The 15,389-nt window shown below is 35.8% G+C and overlaps 3 protein-coding genes and 1 long non-coding RNA gene across 4 annotated transcripts; all 4 read right to left on the bottom strand.

Moving 5' to 3' along the window:
* Positions 1 to 25: 25 nt before the first annotated feature.
* LOC111479198 (stem-specific protein TSJT1-like) lies at positions 26 to 2,246 on the bottom strand. The gene is made up of 5 exons (XM_023123749.1): positions 1,966 to 2,246; positions 850 to 1,090; positions 645 to 765; positions 442 to 551; positions 26 to 343 (listed from the first exon to the last, which is right to left on the bottom strand). Exons 1-5 carry the CDS (start codon positions 2,166 to 2,168, stop codon positions 302 to 304), a joined length of 717 nt encoding a protein of 238 aa, XP_022979517.1. The 5' UTR covers positions 2,169 to 2,246; the 3' UTR covers positions 26 to 301.
* A 2,759-nt stretch (positions 2,247 to 5,005) lies between these two features.
* On the bottom strand, positions 5,006 to 6,442 carry LOC111479196 (probable aquaporin NIP7-1). Its single transcript, XM_023123748.1, has 5 exons — positions 6,338 to 6,442; positions 6,030 to 6,254; positions 5,745 to 5,945; positions 5,567 to 5,628; positions 5,006 to 5,387 (listed from the first exon to the last, which is right to left on the bottom strand). The coding sequence occupies exons 1-5, from the start codon at positions 6,440 to 6,442 to the stop codon at positions 5,165 to 5,167; spliced, it is 816 nt and encodes a 271-aa protein (XP_022979516.1). The 3' UTR covers positions 5,006 to 5,164.
* Positions 6,443 to 7,390: 948 nt separating this feature from the next.
* Positions 7,391 to 9,014, bottom strand: LOC111479193 (basic 7S globulin-like). The gene has a single exon (XM_023123745.1). The coding sequence runs from the start codon at positions 8,837 to 8,839 to the stop codon at positions 7,532 to 7,534; it is 1,308 nt and encodes a 435-aa protein (XP_022979513.1). The 5' UTR covers positions 8,840 to 9,014; the 3' UTR covers positions 7,391 to 7,531.
* A 3,498-nt stretch (positions 9,015 to 12,512) lies between these two features.
* LOC111479200 lies at positions 12,513 to 13,553 on the bottom strand. The gene is made up of 2 exons (XR_002717624.1): positions 13,106 to 13,553; positions 12,513 to 12,883 (listed from the first exon to the last, which is right to left on the bottom strand). It is a non-coding gene; the product is annotated as an uncharacterized LOC111479200 (long non-coding RNA).
* Positions 13,554 to 15,389: the final 1,836 nt, after the last annotated feature.

Raw genomic sequence — 15,389 nt, 5'->3', positions numbered from 1 at the left:
CTCCATTTGGTAGGATTTGCAAGGATAATTCTACAAAGTCACGGATTTTATTACACCGAAAGCAAAAGGGCTTTACATCAGACTACAAGCAAGCAAAAAGAGCAGAAAGAAAGAAAGAAAAAAACACACCATCTTCCTCTTCAGGTCAGACATAAATTTGTCTGTTAGGTATACTCTCTCCCCCTCCTCTTCTGATCTGCATTCTCAACCACATATAAAACACCATATATATATATATATATATACACACACATACATATATATATATATGTGAAAGCTCCACTGCTAGGGGACAATCTGTTCAACGTGTGGCTGCCATTGCTGCAGGCCCAGGCCCCTCCACCTGAGAAGGAGCATCAACCACAAAAAAGTAAGTCTTAGAAATGGAGTCTAGTGATTGATTGTTTGTCAAAAAAAACTTAAAGACTGTCTGAAAATTACTTTGAATGTTGCACCCCAAATCTCTTCCTCATTAGCAGGAACAGCAGTGATCTTGTTCTTAGGATTCTGATAGCATCTCAGTTCACCAACTTCTGTAGATAAGAAACACCCTGCAAAAATAAAACCAAAACCCTCCATTATCGTTACAGAACAAGCTTTTTATGGATACGAAGGCTTTGGAAATGTCGGGGAATCTAATCTACCTTGAGGAAAAGAAGCAAGCGATTTCCCGCAAGCGCCCTTGAGCAGATCGGCGTTATCGGAAAAAGCCACATAACCATCGGCGGTGATTCCCCAGTACAACGGAACCTTCCCATTCCGATCCTATCAGAATCACAGAACAAAACTAACTATAATTTATCCCATAAAAAGAAAACAATTAAAGAACAGCAAGAAAAAGACTCTTACAGAAGCGACGAAAAGAGTGGAGGTGGACTTGTCGAAGACGATAAAGGCGAAATTGCCGCTGAGATGGCCGACGACATGGCTGGCCGGATATGGAGCTCGGTCCCGGAGGGCCTTGTATGCCTCGATCACCAGAACCACCTCGTTCGCTGATTTGGCCAAGCCGTATTGCTGCCGGAGACTCCCTAAATTGTCCAAAACTCCCGCGAATAAGCAGAAAATGTCGTCCTTCACCGCGAACGATCTGTCGTCACGAATTAATTCAGCAATTAATCAGTCATTATTATATCATAATTTGGATTAACATCTCCACCCTCCACGTGTCGTGCATTCGTAGCTTGAATTTTGATTGGCAAATTAGAGAAATTTTACCTTTACTTTTTTTAAGAAAATTATCTTACTTATTTTCAAGTCAAGGATTAATGAGCAACTAAAGGTAGATATAAATAAATAACTAATAACGAACAGTTAGTTAAATGGAATTTATTGATATTTAATAGACGCACAGTAAATAAATGAAAAAGAGGATTTATTACTGCTTTGATCCAATGGATAAGTTTCAGAAAGAGGACAAAATTAGGACACACGTGTCACGACGCCAATGGATTATTGTCTGACAATATAGTCAGAACAGTATCATCTTTGATCGCACGTGTCACACACGCTATCCACGAGATCGACAAATCGCAGCCATTCAATATTGTCAAAACAAACTTTCATCAGAAACTGCTTTTTTTTTTTTTTCAATAAAGAACATCCGAAAAAAAAATTAATAATAATAAAAAAAATCTAATTTTTAATTATTTTTAATTTAATAAAAATTTTAACCGAATTTAGAGGACTCCATCGAAGAAAATCGACAATTCCCAAATATATTTCCGTCGGTTTCCTTCCAGTTTTCTCAGCAGCCAAACAGCCAACGGTTGCAATAAATTAACCACCAATTACGGCGGAGATTCGAAGAATTTAAAGCCTCCGCCGTCCCGGATCGTCCGATCACCGATCGACCGAATTTCGAGTTCATTTAATTTACTGATAGTTAGGAAAAAAAAAAAAAAGATTCTGATGCGACGGCGGCGGAGGCGGCGGCGGATTTAAAACAAAACATAGTAATTTTACCTGGGGCACAAGGTGGATTCCGTTTCGTGAGTGTAGGCGAGGTAGGCATGGTCCCCTAGCTGCAGCGACACGGCGGAGGAATTTATCTGGACGAACCGATTCAGTAGAGCCGCGGATGTCGTTTTCGGAGACGGCGTACGGCTTCCGGCGGCGACCAACTCGTCCGGCGGCGACATGATGGAGCTGCTAAATACTCCCAACATGGCTTTAATTTCAAAAAAGAAAAACAGAAAAAAGAAATAACACTCAATGAGTTCGGACGGACATGGATAAACAATCGCTTGCTTTGTTGGGTTTATATAGAAAAATGAAGAGGGTATTGTGGTCATTTCACCCCCTCTCCATTTATTTATTATTATTAGTTTGATTTTAATTTTTCGTAAGGAGAGAAAAATAAATTGACGAATGCAGCCACGTGTAAGAGGAGATTGAAATCTGGCGGCTGGGACCCACCGGTGGCGATGAATCCTGAGCGTTAGGATGCTGACGTGGAGGAATCAATGGACACTCTTTTTTTTCCTTTTTTCTTTTTTTTGTTAACTCAAATTAAAAAAGAAATTTGATTAATTTTTCAGATAACTTTATTTATATTATTTTTTTTAAAGATTAATGCTTTTATATTTATAGAAGCTATTTCCTTGTTGGGTGTGACAAAAAAAAAAGCATGAGCAACTTGGTTGGTTGTTATATATTAATAGAAACTTAGGAAATAAAATGTATTTATAATAATTTATAGTAAAGTTTTCAAATATTATTGTATTTAATGTTCATTTCAAATTTTAAGGTTTTTTTAAGGACAAAATGTTGAAATAAGTCCAACATCTTCCAGCTCTAAAATTAGTATTACTTGCCAAAACAATTATTCCTAAAAAAAATTAATATTTTTTTAAAAAAATAATAAACCCTTTTTTTCTAATCTTGGATAGATATTTAATAGCGAATTATTTTAAAATTTTATTACAAATATACAAAATTAAATTTAAATATTTAGAAGTTTTAAGAGGCAAAGCAATTTGGATAAGAATAAAATAATTTAATTAATGGGCGGAAAGGACCAGCTCAATTGCGTATTAGTGGTGACCTTCCTGAATGAAATCCAATGATAATTTGCCACGTGGCTGCTCGATGGTGGAATATTAAGTACAAAAGCCACCTTATATTGGAATATTTTCCACAAATATATAATAATCCGGAAAATAGATAATTTATTTTTTTTCACCTAATCACCTAATTAAAACAAAATTAAAACAAAATTTTGATTATTTTGAAAATTGACAAATAAATAAATAAAAAGATAACTTAATTATGTCTATCATTAAATGTGATTAAGTGATAATCCTTTTGATTTAAGCATTTTAAATTTTAAAAATGGTTTTAAGGATTATTTTCATAATTTTAAGAAAAGCTAAGAGTAAAAGAGTTAGGTTAATTATTGTTGGTGGCATTGACCTATAAATTTTATCCCAAAAATTAATTAATTAATGGGTCTTATTAAAATAATGGTAAATGGGTATTACTTTAATTACAAAACCTGAAACACGTAGAAAAATATATTTTAAATTTTTTGTAAAAAGAAGAACCCAGTATTTCATATGATCTAATTACCCGAACTACTTAGTCTATCTAACTCAAATCGATCTGGGTTGGATTATATACTGACAAAAAAAATTATTTTTACGACTATTTTTTTTAGTTGACAAAAAAAAAATTAAAAATTCTTCGCACCATCTAAATACACGTAAAGTCAAACATGAACTATCTAAATATAATAAAAGATGTAATAAATTGTACCATTAAAAAAAATTAATTTTCTTGTCTAGTAACACTTTCAATAAAATTTCGAATTATAAATATAATAAATAACAGAAAATTGCAAGAATGAAGAATAAATCTTTTTTTTTTTTGTAAAAAAAAAAAAAGAAAAAAAAAGGAATTTGAATCTTAAAGCCATCCATACTTGCAATTTGCTTGGAAAAGGTAAAGTGATAATTAAATAAACATCATAAGGGTATTGTTGGAAATAAAAATAATGACAAATTTGAAGATATTTTAAAGCAAATAAATAAATAAATAAATAAATAATTTGGTTGCGTCAAAAGTTAATGTGGAAAGCGGTCGGCCAGTGCGTGGAGCCCGTGACAATTGTTACTAATGACGTGTTTTCAACGTATTAAAATAGTAAATTAAATAATATAAAATTTATGTGTTAAAATAATTTTTTTAAAATATTAATTAGATTATAAGTTATTTATATATTATAATTCTTCAATCAAATAAATAAACAGGAAAATAAGTTGAATCCATCATTAAAAAAAAATAAAAACTAATATTTTAATATTATCTCTATCCACGTAGACCTTTAACTTATTTTAAAATATTTTTTTTGTAAGGAAAATATATAGATATTTCTAAAAATAAAATTAAAGAAAATGATGCAATTTGTGATGGGACGTCCACAGTTTTTGGGTATGGCCCATGGTTTTCAATGTTACTTCAAATACAATTATAAATTATAATTACAAAAAAAAAAAAAAAAAAAAAGAATATTTAAAGCAGACCAATCCAAAAAGAGGGATATAATTAGTAATTGGCTTCGAAAAGTGGAAAAAGACAAAATAAAAATAATTATGGTTTTTTTTTTTTTTTTTAATTTCATTAAAAGAAAAGGGTAGTGACGGGAATTTAAAATTAGAGGTTTAAGCCATCACCACAATAAATAAATAAATAAATAAAATTATTAGGGGAATAATAATAATAATAATAATAAAGTGAGAAAGAGCCACTTATCTTCTTTTTATTTGTTTCCATTGACCTTGGAGGGACGTTTTATTTATTTATTTTTAATTAATTAATTAAAAAAAAATAACCACATTTTCATATTTGTATGGGACCACTCAAAGATGCACGACCGTGGGGATGGGGAAGACTTCTCTGTCTCCGTCTCGTTATCTATTTCAAATTTTATTTTTACAAAATTACTTATTTATTTTTATAGGTATGGAGAGAATCAATAATTATATGTTTTAATCAGATTTTAATATGCTTGAAATATAAAACTAATTTTATATACTCGTAAATGTTTTGACTAATTTAGACATAACTCAGCTAATCACACGAGATAAATAGTCAATAAATTCGTAGGATTTTAAAGCTAAATTATTATTTCATCTCGAGAAAGAAAGTAGAAGGTGGTGATTTGCTAAGGAATTAGATGTAAGTTGGCCGAGGAGGAACGACGGAAATTTCCTCCGTCGGAAGAATGGATCGGCGGAGGATGAAGGCGGAGGACGCCGCTGAAGAACGCACCGGTAACAGCTCCGATCACCGGAGCTGTAATGTATATCCATATGTCATCGAAAGCCCATGAAACCATTGCGGGCCCTAATGATCTTGCTGGGTTCATCGATCCACCTGAAATGGGCCTGCATTCACTCAAAGCCCATTAGGAAAAATAAAATTTATATTTTTAATAAATAAATAAATTTTAATGAATTTCATGCTTAATAAAATAACTTATATATTTGAAATTATTCCAACTAAATTTTTAAAATTGAAAATTCTTCGACTAAATTAACCGATTCTATAATTTAACGGCATATACCCGGCAATAAACACAGCAAGCCCGATGGCCATTCCAATGACAAAGCCTGATAATTGACCATCCTGCATCATATGACAAAAAAGGTATCTAATTGGTTCCTAAACTCGAACTTTCAATTGGATCATTTAATGGTTCAACATGGTTTAAAATTGAAGATTAAACATGTAATTTAACTTACGGGTCGGGGTCGGGATTGATGGGGTAAAGAAGAAATTAGGAACATGAGGATGAAGGTTGCAAGAAGCTCAACGAAGAAGGCAGACATGGAGCCACGAAATGGTCGAGTGGTCAATTGTTGTGGTTTAATGTCGTAAACGAACATTCCTGCATATGTCGCCATTACACAACCTGTCGTCTGAGCCACCGTGTACGGCATCACCTAATTTCCGACAAAAACATCCTTAATTTCAAATTTTAAAATTTTAAAATTTTTAAAAAAGTATTTAAGAAATTTTAATTGTACCCAGGACCATGGAAAGTGGCCAAAAATGGCAGAGGCAAGAGTGATGGCAGGGTTGAAATGAGCACCGGAAATGGGAGCAAAGCAGAATGTCAGAACGCCGACAGTCAACCCGGCGGCGGCGGCGTAGTCCAATAAACCCACCTGACCGCCCATCATCTGGCCGGTCGCCGCCACCCCACTCACGCAAATCATTAGCAAAAAAGTCCCCATCATCTCTCCCAAAACCTACACCAAAAGAAACAAAAAAAAAAAAAACATGTTAGAGCCTCCGCCGCCGTTGGTTGTAATAGGAAGGTCCGGTGGGTTACCGGGCGAGCTGGATTATGGTCCATTATCGTCGGTTGTGGGGAGCACAAGAGGCCATTGTTGCCGGAGACGGCGGTGGGGATTGGATTGGTATTATTTGAGGCCATTTGTTGGGGTTGGGCAGTGGTTGTTGAAGGGTAGTTTTAAACTTTTAAAGCATGAGTTTGATGATGGAGTTTAAAAATGGGTCTGTTTTGGTGGGGTAAATTCTGCTTATTTTAAAGCCTCTTTGGCGTGTTGCAATCCGCTCCTTCTTCCAAGCGTACTTAATGAGTTCACACCGTTTTGCCCATAACTAGTGACGTACATTTTTATTTGCGGCTCTATGAGAAGCGATTTCCTTCATTGGCTAAATGGGACCGGAGATGAGATTATATTTCCTCACCACTGATCCGCCTATATCACTTCATTTAAATACTTTCACACTATCACTCCCATAACCCCTATTAGTGGTCACACGATTGCTGGCCATTGCCACCATTGATGACCACTAACCACACCCACCTTGCTAGTCATTTGATTAAATAAGCTCCAAATTGAGTCATAATATTTGGACTCGAAGTTCAAATAAACCAAATGGGTCGTAAAAAAATAATTTGGTCCAAATCCAAACGATTGAGTACAAAAGTCATTTGAGTCAAAGTGCACACCACTTTCGAAAAAGATCCAACATATAAGATCAACAAACCAAAAACCACTCCGAACATACAAGATCAATAAGCTTAAGGTCAAACAAAAAAGCAAGACCATCGAGTTAAGGGTTGATTCAACATATGTGCAAGATCACCGACCAGCAAATTTGATAAGTTTGCTTGAGAATAGTTGCTACAATTCTCGAGTCAAACATACGTACAAGAAATTATATCCACGGGATAGGGATGATGACAAGGAAGCCTTCTTATCCCTATCTCCATCCCGCCCACTTATTTTAATTCTCGGATGAATTGGGGTGAGGAAATCACTTGGACGTATTTCTTACAGAAACCAAATATTATAAGATCGATGAATATAATAAGAAACAGAGTCGTTTAAAAGCATTGTTTTCTTCAAAGTCAGCTACAATTGGGCACGGTGCACAAAATCTCGAATTAAATGCAATCCTAGACATGTCCCCCACCATCCAAACTATAATATTAATTAAACTATTCAATCAAAAACAGCAACAATTTATTAATCAATCAAGATTAATTAATTGATCAAGGTTTAGCAGTAAAGTTGAAATTAGAACAAGTAGTCATCCGCCCCAGAAGAGTGGAGATAAATCCAAGGCGTGAAGTGGCCAAATCAAATTCAAGCAAAGTATCCTCAATCTGGTGCGCGCCGATCACGATCGAGGTTCTCGGCTCCACGCCGCCGTCGACGAATCCCAAGCACAGAACCTTCTCATTCATCTGCACCATCGAGTTTGCGCCGAAGATTCTCCAGATCACGTTTTTGTTCTGTAAAATCAAATCGATCGACGGCATCCCCGGCCCCAGCCGGGTACTTCCGAAGTTATTCGCATTGAAACAAGCTTCAAACGGCGCCACCGCCGGCACTCTCGGAATTTTCCCAAGCTCTGTCGTGAGCGTTTTCAACACCGCCTTGTAAATCGACGATTCCAGGACGGTGTATGGGTTCACGGTGCTAATTTTGGTCCCGCCGATGCCCTTGCTGTTGATTTTGAGGAGGGTGGTGTTGAGTGGGACGGTTTTGGAGTTGATGACGATGGATTTGACGCCGATGAAATACTCTGCGGATTTTTCCCCGGCGGAGAAGACGCCGGCGGTGCTCACAGGATTGATAAAGAGTGGGGTGTAAGTGAGGGATTTGGTTAAATCGATATTGGGTAGGAAATTATACGGGCCGTTACCGGAGAAGATGACGCCGGGGAATTTGGTGGAGCTGCTCAGGCAAATGGCGAATTTTCTATTGAAGCTGAAGGCGGCTGCGAATTGAGATGGCAGAGAGATTCCGGTGCGTCCGAATCCGGCCATTCCAGTTACGCCGCCGGCGAGGCCGTCGAGGAGAAATGTGGTGCCGCAGACGAAGAGAAAGTTGGGGACGGAGACAGGGCTGGTTGGGTTGAAGCCATTGGTGGAGGAAACAGAGACGACGTCGGAGGCGACTTCTCCACTGGTGGAGAGATGGATAATGGTGTTGCCGGGGAAGAGGCCGCAAGTGTTATTGTTGCAGCCGGGTCTCGGCGGTGAAAAGCACTGACCACAGGAAGTGGACTTGGAAGCGAGGGAGCATTGGGAGGAGCGGCAACGAGCGGGCTTGTAAGTGGAAGAGAAATAGGCGCGGTTACAGTCGACCCACATGAACTGACCACCCAGGTCCACCGTCAGCTTCACCGGAACCAGAGGGGTTCGCTGCCGGAGCTGGATGATGTGCTGGAGAGATGGGTCTTTTGTGACGGGGAGGAGGAGAGCCTTGGGGCGGAAGGAGGTTGCAGCAATGGCGGTGGAGAGGAGGAGGAAGAGAATAAAGGAGAAGAAGGAGAGGGAAGTGGAGGCCCCCATTGAAACCGGAGCTTGAGGTTTTGAGTATGTAGATTATGGATTTATATAGACAGAGTGAGGAGGACGAACTTTGACCGGTCACCGGCAATTTTCTTCTTCGCTCTTCTTTGATTTGTCCACGTGGATTCTCCAGCTCTTTGCCTCCGTTGAATTCAACTCTCTTTTTTTTTTTAAAATTAAATAATATGGAATTGTGCCCTTGACTTAAAGTTTCTAATTGGAAAGGACCCATAAGTATCTTTTTTACTGTCATCTTCGATTGAATAAGTCAACTCAACTCAACTCATAAGTCAACTCATAAATTAAAAATATACTTTTTTTTTTTTTTAAAAGACTAAATTTAATCCTAATTATTACTATTTATTAGTTGTAAGAATAGAAAATCAATCCCTATTAAAAATAAATAATAAACCGTTTTTTCTTTTTTAAAATAATAACAATAAATCGTAGATCGTTTTTGGGCCGATGTAATTGGGCTGTACTGGTGATGGGCCCCAATGGTAAACTTTCCGTAATCTCCAAAGCCCAAGAAGCCCAAAAACGAAACCAAGCTTCTTTATGTCGCACAATAATCTTGACTTTTATGATTTTGATAAAATAGAAATAGGAAGGAAAGAAAGAAAAAAAAAAAAAAATCATTTTTTGATGTGGCAACCTAATCGAGCGCATTGAGGTTAGGTTAGGTCGATAAGATCTCACATTAGCAGGGTTGAGGTTGGAGTTGGGGTTGTGTGCCTTATGTTGAGTGTGCTTGAATCCCGACATTAGTATCAAGTTCATACAATTACTTGAACATAATTTTGGAAGCAAGTCCTATACCTAGTCCTGGTCGAAACTAAGTCGACATGTTCCCTTATCATTAAAAAGGAGTCGAGGAGTCGAGTAAGTGTCCTCAAATCGGCTCGTTATGTTTGTCTAAAATGGGCTTGTGGGTTATGTTCATCTCCATTTTGAATAGTTCCCTCCCAAAGGGAAACCCATAAGGGATAATTGACCTAAAAATTAATGTTTTTATTTTTGTATGAAAAATTGGACCAATAATGAGTGGGGCATGTGATTTTGGGTACTCACAATCTTCACTCTACTTATTATTTAAGCTTAGGTTTACCATTACTTCACAATTTGCTTTTGAATACCCAATTACTTCTTCTCTAATCAACCTATCAATTATTTTTTTTAGATCTTACCATAAAGTTTTGAACGATTACGTATAACATACCCAGTAATTTTTACTTTAGTTCGTGCTTTTATTCATAAATATTCTTAAAGACGAAAAAGTTCGTAAAACAAAAAATGAAATGTTTATGTATTCTTTATCCAAAATTCCTTTTGCCCTCTATTGTTGAATGGACTATTAAAATAACTTCAACTAAAAACCATATCAACAATCAATACTTTAAATAGAAGATAAAGTTAGAGTATCAAGTATTATAATATAGCACCCATTAAAGATCTTACATTGGTTAGAGAGGAGAACGAAACATTTCTTATAAGGATGTGGAAACCTCTTCCTAGTAGACGAGTTTTGAAATAGTGAGGCTGACGGCGATACGTAACGGGCCAAAACGAAAAATATCTGCTAGTGGTGGAGTTGGACTTTTACATCCTCCCTCACGAGCACACCCAATATGCCCATTTTAATAATCGTTCTACAGATCAGATTAAGCCATTTTAGTACGAAATATATCTTTAAAGTATTATTAGGAGAGAATATCATATGCGTTGTCTGTTGGGAGTGAGACATCAAATTATATTTTAGAGCCCCAAAGCTCAATAATGTATGGTTTTGGTAGGAAGAAGAAAGTTCAGTCAATGTGGAGCCAGTTGGGAGCATAAGCACTACACAATGCTTGGAATCTCAGTGGCAGAGAAATTTTAGGCTTCAATTTCTTGCTCAACAACTTGCGCAATTTCAGTACAAAATGCCAACTGAAGCCATCCATCTTTCTGTATGTATAGTGAAGGTTGAAAGTGGAGTTTAGTTGGGTGTTTCTGGTAAGCAAAGTTGGTGTATGAAATAGAAAAATGGCCAAAAGGGAGTATGCCAATAGGCTTATTGATTTAGTTTCAATGCTCTAGCCATTATTACACAACTAGGGGCCCCCATCGGGTATGAACAATAAGCCTTCCTCACCCGTCCCCGTTTTAGCACTAATAAGTGTTAGGCTAGCCATCACATGTACTTGTGCCTCAGTTATATAGAGAAGGGTTATTAAGAGGCTTACTGTTAACCGTGGGTTTTGACTGTTATAAATGATATCAAAGTCAGACATCGGACGGTGTACCAACGAAGACATTGCACCCTTAAGGAGGGGTGGATTGTGAGATCCCACATTGGTGAAGAGAGAAACAAAACATTCCTTACAAAGTTGTAGAAACCTCTCCCAAGCAAACACGTTTTAAAACTTTGAGCGGAAGTCCAAAAGAGAAAGCTCAAAGAGAATAATATCTATTTGCGGTGAATTTAAGCTATTACAATACTCCTTAATAACTGTATACGGATAGATAGGACAAAATTTCAAAATCTAGACTATAAAAATACAATCTCTAAGTTAAAGCATCGCCTAACGGAATGGATTAGGTTTGGTTGAATAATGAAGAGGGCCATGACTGAAACTGGCAAACAGGCAGAAGCCACAATACCCCTAACATGTTTGGTACAAGTGATAAGCATTGATTATATTCATATTCTATTGTTGTTTTGATTGTATTAAATATGTTAATCAATACCATAGAGTTATACAAACCATTTCTCACATTGACCAACCTACCCACTCACCAACCTATGCCTTTTGGTTGCATTTTGTAGCTATGTAATTTAACAATAATTGAGTTGTGGCAGATGCATCCCACTGGCCTTGCTAGCCATACAGGATCCTCTCTTCTTCTAATTGGCTTAACATAATAGTGACAATCAAGTCATCACTCCTAGCCTTAGAAAAATGGAGTCAGCCTACACTTTCTTGAATGGTCCAACTTACAGAAAGAAGCTGTCCTATGATTTTCTGTCCTCATGCTAGCTGTGTAATAACTTAAGCAAATATTGTCCGTTTGATCTTTATATATTGTCATTAGCCTAAATGTATTTATTAGAAAGATGTTTCCACACCCTTATAAGAAATGCGTCGTTCTCCTCTCCAATCGATTTTGGATCTCACAATCCATCTCTCTTAGGAGCCAGTATCTACACACCGCCCTATGCCTGACTCTGATACCATTTGTAATAGGCTAAACCCATCGTTAGCAGATATTGTTCAATTTGACACGTTACGTATCGCCGTCAGTCTCATGGTTTTAAAATGAGTCTGCGAGAGAGAGAGGTTTTCACATATTTATATGGAATGTTTCATTCAAACTCGAACTCTACCACTAAAGTAGAAATGTAACCTTATACTTTACTTGGAGTGGAGTGGTGCTTAAGTCTATGATCTTATACTTCAGAAATGTAATATCTTTATTAAAAGACACGGCTAAAGAGTTACCTTTTGTAACCTTATAATGACCTGGGGAGGAGTAAAACCAAAGAATTTGACCATTTACAAAAGCACAAAAATATCAAATGCCTGTGAAGGGGATAAAGTAAACAACCAAAAGCAGGCTGCTTTTTGGGTTAGAGAGAGAGAGAGAGAGGGGGTGAGAGGTGAGGTGATCATTCTTGCCCAAATCAAGACAATTAGTAGTAGGGTCATTCCTTTATTTGAATCTAATCATAGCCATTTGAGGCATGGCATCTCTCTCCTCGAAACCCAGAGGGGCACGTGAAGATTACTGAAAAAGTCTTTTAAAAGAACAACTTGAAACGGCCTATAATCATCAGCTTTTGTCGCAAGATTAAAATTTCCTTTCAACTTAATCAAAGCTTTAATGAATAGTGACAACTCAAAGAGATGATTCTGTAGCACAAGTCCAATCTGTTCCCCTCCTGAAATCATAAGGCTGCAAGTTTTTCTGGTTCACTCAAAGGATGTGTCCAAGCTAAGCATTTTAAGCAGTTTACCATTCCAATTGATTGCTTTACAGTTTCATGCAAGTGAGGGCTAACATCTGTCAGTATATTCATAAAAGTTCTTAAAGAAGGCTCATTCAGGCATTTCATCAAACACCTTCAGGTCACTAACTCAATCCGATCAAAACAAGCTCAACTACTTCACCAGTGACAACAAATTCACAGAGGCATTCAAGCAAACAGGTAGAGGGCAACATACTCAAATCACAAATGGGTTGAATAATTAAAGCATATAAAACACTTGAGTTTGATTGACTGACCACTTTTAGGCTTTCCATTTTGAAATGGGCGAGCGATTGAGCGAGCCAGTGTAGGATAGGGGCTTGATTCTGATACCCACTTCATGGTGTGGGATTTGGATGAAAGTGAAGGGAATTTGTCGAAGAAGACGGGGAGAAGACGTCAAATCTGGGAAAAGCTGCGGGTTGACTGGGAGAAATGCTGTTTAAGTGAGATTGAATTGAACCCGGAATTCAAGCAGTGGAACAGGTGACGAAAAGCATCACTTTCAATGGCGTTTTTCCCATAATAATAATAATCTAAGAAAACAAATTGTAATGATCTAACAATCCGCTCCTGTTACTCCACCGCTCCGCTGCAGAAACATATGAAAATATTGGGTCCGTGATCCGCGGGACTGCCCATAATGGAAGTTCGTAAAATATCAAATCGAATGTCTTTTAACATTTTTAAAAATATATATATGGGATTCATTTCCATTTCCACTGTAACAAAGAACAAACGAATTAAATTTTTAGTAATCTTTACAAAAACAACTATATTTTTGTTCTTCCTTTAATTAAAATTTTAATTTGTCGTGTTTAGTGATTAAGTATAACTTAATTATTATTATTATTTTTTTAAAAAAATGAATTTAGGATACTATTAGTAGTAGTATTTGGATGGTGGGAGATGGGAGCATGAAGGACACGTGGCGTAAAGAGAGAATTGGATTTTATTCCGGGAGTGTGTTAGCGTATCCTTAGAACCAAACAGAGGTGGTGCCTCAGCAGCATTAAATGCAGTCTCAGGCTGTGTCAGCCACCAATCGTGCAACAGTCTGTAAAACTTTCCACAACTTACCCCTATTAATTTTAATTCTTTTCTCTCCTAATAATTTGGTTAAATCAATATTTTTAATCATTAAATTATTTTTTTAAAAATACCTTTAAAATATTTTTTTTTCTTAAAAATAAAAAATAATTTTACCTTGATCTCACGTCTAAAAAATATACATAAATTTTTAAAAATAACATTAAAAAATTGTTCGTAAATATAAATTTTTCTAAAAGAAGTTAATGTCAAATGCCATTTCTAAAATTTTACCAGTAATTTTAAAAATAAAATTGATTTAAAATTAGCTATTTCTTAAAAATTAATTTTTTTTATTGAAACCTTAAAAAAAAAAAAAAATATTATGAATATTTTTATTAATTTAGTTTAAATATATATTAATGATTTCGAACCTTTCAAAATTAAAAATTAATTTCCATAAAAGTGGTCTTTCTTATGACATTAATTTTCTTTAATTTTAATAATTAATATTGGGATCAAAATGTTGATATTAAAAATGAAACAAATATAATTTAACCTTTTAAAATAAACATTGAAGAGGTAAATATAAGATAAAAAAGGATAAATTATTAAATAATGGAGAATGGGGTGAGATCAGGTGGGTGTGGGTGTAGGGAATGATAAGGTGCACCACTCATAGGGAATTGATGAAAAACAGACAAGTACCTGAGTGAAAAATTAGGTAGGACCCACACCAATCAGTGGGTTTTTTCCCCTAAAATTTAAAATAATAATTATATATTATTTAAAAAAAACGTGTGGGGCCTACTCGAGGCTTCATCATGATCATCATGTGACATATCCAGCACTCGATTGGGAACCGATTTCGAGTCTGGCTTGCTTCCGTCCTTTTCTTTTTTCCTCACAATATCCAAAAAATACAAAATAATTTAAAAAAAAAAAAGAAAAAGAAAATAGACAGGACACGTACCAGAATTCGTGTCAACGCCGTTAGATTTTCCAGATTATATATAAAATATAAAATAAATCAATTTACAAAAAAAGCTTTGTTCTTCTTTCATCTGTTTGTTTGTATCCCTTGTCCCGAACTGGAATTCCACACTATCCCTGTTACCAAACATGTGGAAAGAGCTTTGTTCATTTACTTAAAATCTTATCGGATTAAAAAAATTAAAACTTTATTCATCTATATTATTTACAAAATAAAATTTTAATTTCAAATGGACAATGTGCCCACCAGTTACCACTGGGTATGGGTATGGGTATGGGTATGGGTATATGGGTATGGGAGCATGAGATAATTATTAAAATATAAAATAGAATTAATTAAATAAGGTAAATAAAGAGGGTTAAAATGGGAAGAATAAATAGGAAAAAAAAAAGAAAAGAAAAGAAATGGGAATTTATGAGTCCCCATTCACGATTTTCTTTTATTGTTGTTCATATAACATATAAACACTTATAAACATGGCGTTCCCCAAAAAAAAAAAAAAAAAAAAAAAAAAAAAA

This window comes from Cucurbita maxima, unplaced genomic scaffold (assembly GCF_002738345.1).
Source record: "Cucurbita maxima cultivar Rimu unplaced genomic scaffold, Cmax_1.0 Cma_Scf00005, whole genome shotgun sequence".
NCBI lineage: Eukaryota > Viridiplantae > Streptophyta > Magnoliopsida > Cucurbitales > Cucurbitaceae > Cucurbita > Cucurbita maxima.
The sequence above is the reverse complement of the archived record's forward strand: the minus strand, read 5'-3'. Positions and strand labels throughout refer to the sequence as shown.

Bases quoted from the DNA above. Each gene is read 5' to 3' on its own strand.
- LOC111479198 (XM_023123749.1), bottom strand. From the start codon at position 2,168: ATGTTGGGAGTATTTAGCAGCTCCATCATGTCGCCGCCGGACGAGTTG. The intron at 1,091-1,965 runs GTAAAATTACTA...TCGTGACGACAG, and splicing joins GAATCCACCTTGTGCCCCAG to ATCGTTCGCGGTGAAGGACG. The intron at 552-644 runs GTAGATTAGATT...TTATTTTTGCAG, and splicing joins GCTTGCTTCTTTTCCTCAAG to GGTGTTTCTTATCTACAGAA.
- LOC111479196 (XM_023123748.1), bottom strand. From the start codon at position 6,442: ATGGCCTCAAATAATACCAATCCAATCCCCACCGCCGTCTCCGGCAAC. The intron at 5,629-5,744 runs GTAAGTTAAATT...CATATGATGCAG, and splicing joins ATCAATCCCGACCCCGACCC to GATGGTCAATTATCAGGCTT. The intron at 5,388-5,566 runs GTATATGCCGTT...GAGTGAATGCAG, and splicing joins CTTGCTGTGTTTATTGCCGG to GCCCATTTCAGGTGGATCGA.
- LOC111479193 (XM_023123745.1), bottom strand. From the start codon at position 8,839: ATGGGGGCCTCCACTTCCCTCTCCTTCTTCTCCTTTATTCTCTTCCTC.